We start from the raw sequence: 5,000 nt of genomic DNA on the forward strand, positions 1-5,000 counted from the left end.
TTGGATAATTCACCCTTGGAAACATGGGTCCTTGGAAACATGGGTATTTCGTTCAACATCCTTAAACAACCCTTATTCAGGGACCTTTTGAACGGGATGGGCTACACAGTCTGAAGAAAATTCTAACTGGGCCCCATCTGCAAGGTCATGCGCTGTTAATCTTGATATGAGACTACCATGTCGCGCACATATGGTTGTGGTGATGCATGTGCCTGGTGTACCCTTATCAGACGGGTAGTTATGATGGGTATAATGGGCTTCGTATATTTTACCCCGTTGTCATTTTGAGTGCATGCACTACTCTCTCACTCAATAATAATAATAATAATAATAATAATAATAATAATAATAATAATAATAATATTCTGCTTAATACTAAATATTCTGCTTAATACTTGGTTTAAAGATGAGCTACAGCAAATATTCTGTTTAATACCACAGATTTGCTTGTCAGTTGTTTGACCTTAACCACTTGAGCATGTCCCTTGGTGGCTGACGATATGTGCATCTCTGATCATGAGCAGAAGTAGTGGGGGAGCATCATAGCCATGCGGTGAGAGGAATTCTTTGAGGTTTGAATAATTCACCTTTGGAAACATAGGTGTTTTGCTCAACATCCTTAAACAACCCTTATTCAGGAACCTTTTGAGTGGGATGGGCTACACAACCTGAAGAAAATTCTAACTGGTCCCCACCTGCGAGGTCATGCGCTGTTTATCTTGATATGAGATCATCATGTCGCGCACACATGGTTGTGATGCATGTACCTGGTGTACTCTTATCAGACGGGTAATCATGATGGGTATAATGGGCTTCGTATATTTTACCTCAGTGTCACTTTGATGGCATGCACTGCTCTCTCACTCAATAATAATAATAATAATAATAATAATAATAATAATAATAATAATAATAATAATAATAATAATAATAATAATACCTACATACACTAGAAGCTATGCCAACACTACGGAATAACAACAGAAAAAAGATGGTATAGACACACGCCAGAAAAGGTCACAGAAAACGAGAAAGCAACCATATTCTGGGATATGCCAATACACACAGATAGAGAAATTAAGGGCAATAGGCCATATATAGTTGTCAGAGATCATGAACAAAAAAAGATGCTTTCAATTGATGTATCAATACCAGCAGATGACAACGTTTCTTTAAAAGAAATAGAGAAACTTTCAAAATACAAAGACCTGGAAATAGAGGTAACTCGAATGTGGAATCTAAAAACAGAAACAATTCTTATAGTAGGCGCATTAGGTATGATAAAAAAATATTCAGACAAATACATAACAAAAACACCAGGACTTACAAGTATATATAACATACAGAAAATTGCACTACTGAGCACTGCACACATCCTACGCAAAACACTTTCAATACAGTAACCATAAGAGCATCACAGCAAACCACAGCACATACCCAAGGCACAGAGAGCTGCGCTCGGTAGTGAAGTGAAAGCACGCTATATAAATAAAACTACTGAACAATAGTAATAACAATAATAATAATAATAATAATAATAATAATAATAATAATAATAATAATAATAATAATAATAATAATAATAATGTTTTCTCATTTAGATACAGTGCCAGCAATTTTAAGAGCAAGGAGTCAGTACCATCGACCTGAGTACTTGACTGGTGCTTTATCTAGCGAAGGGGTGAAGTTGGCCACGGTGGAAATAGAACTCAGAACGCAAAGAATGGGGACAAATGCCACAAGGCGTTTTGTCCGACGCTTTAACGATTTTGCCAATAATGTCTTACCTTTGGAAAATGAGTTATGTCTGTCAACAAAATGATACTCTATTGCAGCTCTGCTTGGATATGGTGGTGAATAAATATGTCCTAGAGGATGGTTATGTCCTGGATGGTAGCTATGTAAACTGGTTGGACTGTGTAAGTAGGTAGTGCTGGCCGCCATCAATCCGTGGCTGTCGTAAATGGCAAGAGGTTTACAAATTGTCGCCGTATTGGCTGTTTGCAAAAGTGCCGGGTTCAAAGGCGTGGGTCTTTGAGGTTGGTGTTGTTGCTGATGGTCAAAATGATGGTTATATTGATTATTCTGTTGTTGCTGCTGTTGTTGTTGGTGTTGGTGTTGGTGGTGGTAGTGATGATATTCCTGCGCCTGTTGTTCATGCTGTTGTTCTTGTTGTTCTTGTTGCTCTTGTTGTTCTTGTTGCTCTTGTTGCAATAGATGGTACTGGTGGTGGTTATGTTGGTGGTTATGCTGATGATTGTTGCTGTTACTGTTGTTGTTGCTTGTCCTGTTGCTGTTATTGCTGTTATTATTGTTGTTATGGTACGCTTGATGGAAAAGTAGGTGGTGATGATGATGGTGAAGTAGCAGGTGGTTGTGATTGGTGATGTTGCTGTTATTGTTGTTTTGTGACAGCTGATACGGGTAAAATAAGGGTGGTGGTAACAGTGTTCTTAGCGGAGGCGATTGCGGACTGGGGCATCCACCGCCCACATCGCTACTCATGTTACTCGAACTACAGATTGTACTACGTCCTGCACTGCAGCCCATGGGGGTACATGCTCGTCCACCCGGGGTGTTAGAATGGTCCAGTGAGGATAGCGTTGCAGCAGTAAGTGGTGATGGTGTTGATGATGAAGATGATAATGACGATGATGATGATGATGATGATGATGATGATGATGATGATGTAGTCAAAAGAACAGTTGTGGTGGTTGTGATGGTGGTATTGGTGGCTGTTGTGTTGTTACCTAGGATATCATCGATTAAGAAAGAGGTATGACCGCCACTAATGCCACGCGCGCCACCTCTGCCACCACTTTCATTTCCATTATTGTTATTGTTATTATTATTATTATTATTATTATTATTATTATTATTATTATTATTATTATTATCATTATTATTATTAACTGTTGTTATGCTAGTAGGGTTGTTGCTGTTGTTGTTCATGTCGCTGTTGATGTTGTTGCTGTTGTTGTTTTTGCTGCTGTTGCAGTTGTGGTGGTTGTGGTTATTGTTGATGATGGTAAGTCCACCGTCGGACCCGAACGCACCGAGACCTCTTCTCAATCCGAGGCCTGCTGACCTCAGCGACGACGCTAGTGATGGTGATGTAGGATGAGTGAAGTGAGCTTGTAGGTGGGCGTGGCTTCGTGTGTGCAAGTCGGCAGTCCAGTGGTCGAAGCCGACGGGGCAATGTGCAGCGGGTGTTGCTGAGTACAGCATCACTAGAGAGAGGAAGAGAGTGAGAGCGAGAGAGGGGAAGAAGGAGAGAGCGAGAGAGAGAGGGGGGGCAGTAGAGTGATAGGAAGATTATATACCAATTATATTCTGTGTGACGTACATTGAAACAAAATTATTTGCAATTTGGAACCAGTGGCCCGAAAGGCTACAAACACTTAATAATATGAGTGCACTCATGTATACGTGTATCTGTGTGTGTGTGTGTGTGTGTTTGTGCGTGCGAATGTGTGCGTGTGTCTATAAGCAGTATTTAGATGCATGCCACTGGCAACTGTGGTTTTTTTTCTTGGCACATTTTTGTTTATATATATATATATATATATATATATATATATATATATATATATATATATATGTATGTATGTATGTATGTAGGTATGTTTTTGTATATGTGTGCGTATGTATGTATATGTAGATAACATATAGTTAAAAATACGGAAAAGAAATTATGATTTTGTAATTTATGTAATTAATAAATAGTAATAACTGATGATGATGATGATGATGATGATGATGATGATGATGATGATGATGATGATGATGATGAAGATGATGGCCGCGGCACAAAAAAAGGATACGAATGAATTGAACTCTGAGTATCTACAAGAAGAAAAACAAGACAAAATGTGCGTGTGGGGGTGGCTGTATGTGTGTGTTTGATAGTTATTTCTACTCGAGGCACAAGGCCTTGAAAATTTTGGGAGAATGGGGATAGTCGATTATATCGACCCCAGTGCGTAACTGGTACTTATTTCATCGACCTCGAAAGGATGAAAGGCAAAGTTGACCTTGGCGGAAATTGAACTCAGAACGTAGCTGCAGTGTGTATGTATGAATAATGCTCTAACTCACTATATACTCTATCCACGGTGGGTGGTAGTTTGATCTCCAGACAGCCACACTCGTTGCTGTTTAATCTCGAGTAATCCTCATCCAGTAGATCTACGATCAAAGCCGTTCAAGTATAGTCATCATTCTATCTTTTTAATTTCGTGCACAATGTATCTCGGACTACATTATCCAATATGTTCTTCGCTTTTTCAAGTACATTTGTCCACTATTCCTAACAGATTCGACGACCATCTCTTATAGGTTGTTTGTTGTCAGTAAAGAAGGTGGGAGCGACGCCCAACACAGTAAAAACAGGAACGCCTGATCCGAAAGTCAGCACAAAACAGATTGGTTGCGTTGGCTTGTCATATTATAAATGAGCATTGTAGCACAATAGTAGTAGTAGTAGTGTGAACTCTCTCTCTCTCTCTCTCTCTCTCTCTCTCTCTCTCTCTCTCTCTTCCCTTCTCTCTCTCCCTCCTCCTTGTCGCTTTCTCTATGTCAGCCTTTCTTTTCTCACCCTTTCATTATTAACAGATACAGTTATACAATCACACACATATACATACTCTTACTCGCGCGCATACACGCATACGCACACGCACGCACGCACGCACGCACGCACGCACGCACACACACACACACACACACACACACACATGCACACACATATATACACACACCACTACTTTAAGATCTTTCCTCTGATTGGTTGATATTTTTTGGCGGGGACTAATGTATATTTCTAAGTGTGTTCATGTATGCATGTGTCAGTGTGTGTGAGTACGTGAACTGGTTTATGTGTGTGTATGTACATGTGTGTGTGTGTGTGTGTGTGTGTGTATGTACATGTGTGTGTGTATGTACATGTGTGTGTGTCTGTGTGTGTGTGTTTGTGAGTACGTGAACTGTTTATGCGTGTG

At 39.8% G+C, this 5,000-nt stretch overlaps 1 protein-coding gene across 2 annotated transcripts in view; it reads right to left on the minus strand.

Moving 5' to 3' along the window:
• Positions 1–3,522, minus strand: part of LOC128249343 (hematopoietically-expressed homeobox protein HHEX homolog) — a 146,085-nt gene extending 142,563 nt beyond the window's left edge. The window contains exon 1 of one of the 2 annotated variants that reach the window (XM_089362574.1): positions 1,788–2,048. In XM_089362574.1, coding sequence (XP_089218700.1) covers positions 1,788–1,944 — 157 coding nt within the window. In that variant the 5' untranslated portion in view covers positions 1,945–2,048. Of the gene's footprint in view, positions 1–1,787 lie in introns of both variants that reach the window. The other variant, XM_089362573.1, reaches the window with a different exon arrangement.
• Between the last annotated feature and the right edge of the window lie 1,478 nt (positions 3,523–5,000).

This window comes from Octopus bimaculoides, chromosome 14 (assembly GCF_046866305.1).
Source record: "Octopus bimaculoides isolate indiv1 chromosome 14, ASM4686630v1, whole genome shotgun sequence".
NCBI lineage: Eukaryota > Metazoa > Mollusca > Cephalopoda > Octopoda > Octopodidae > Octopus > Octopus bimaculoides.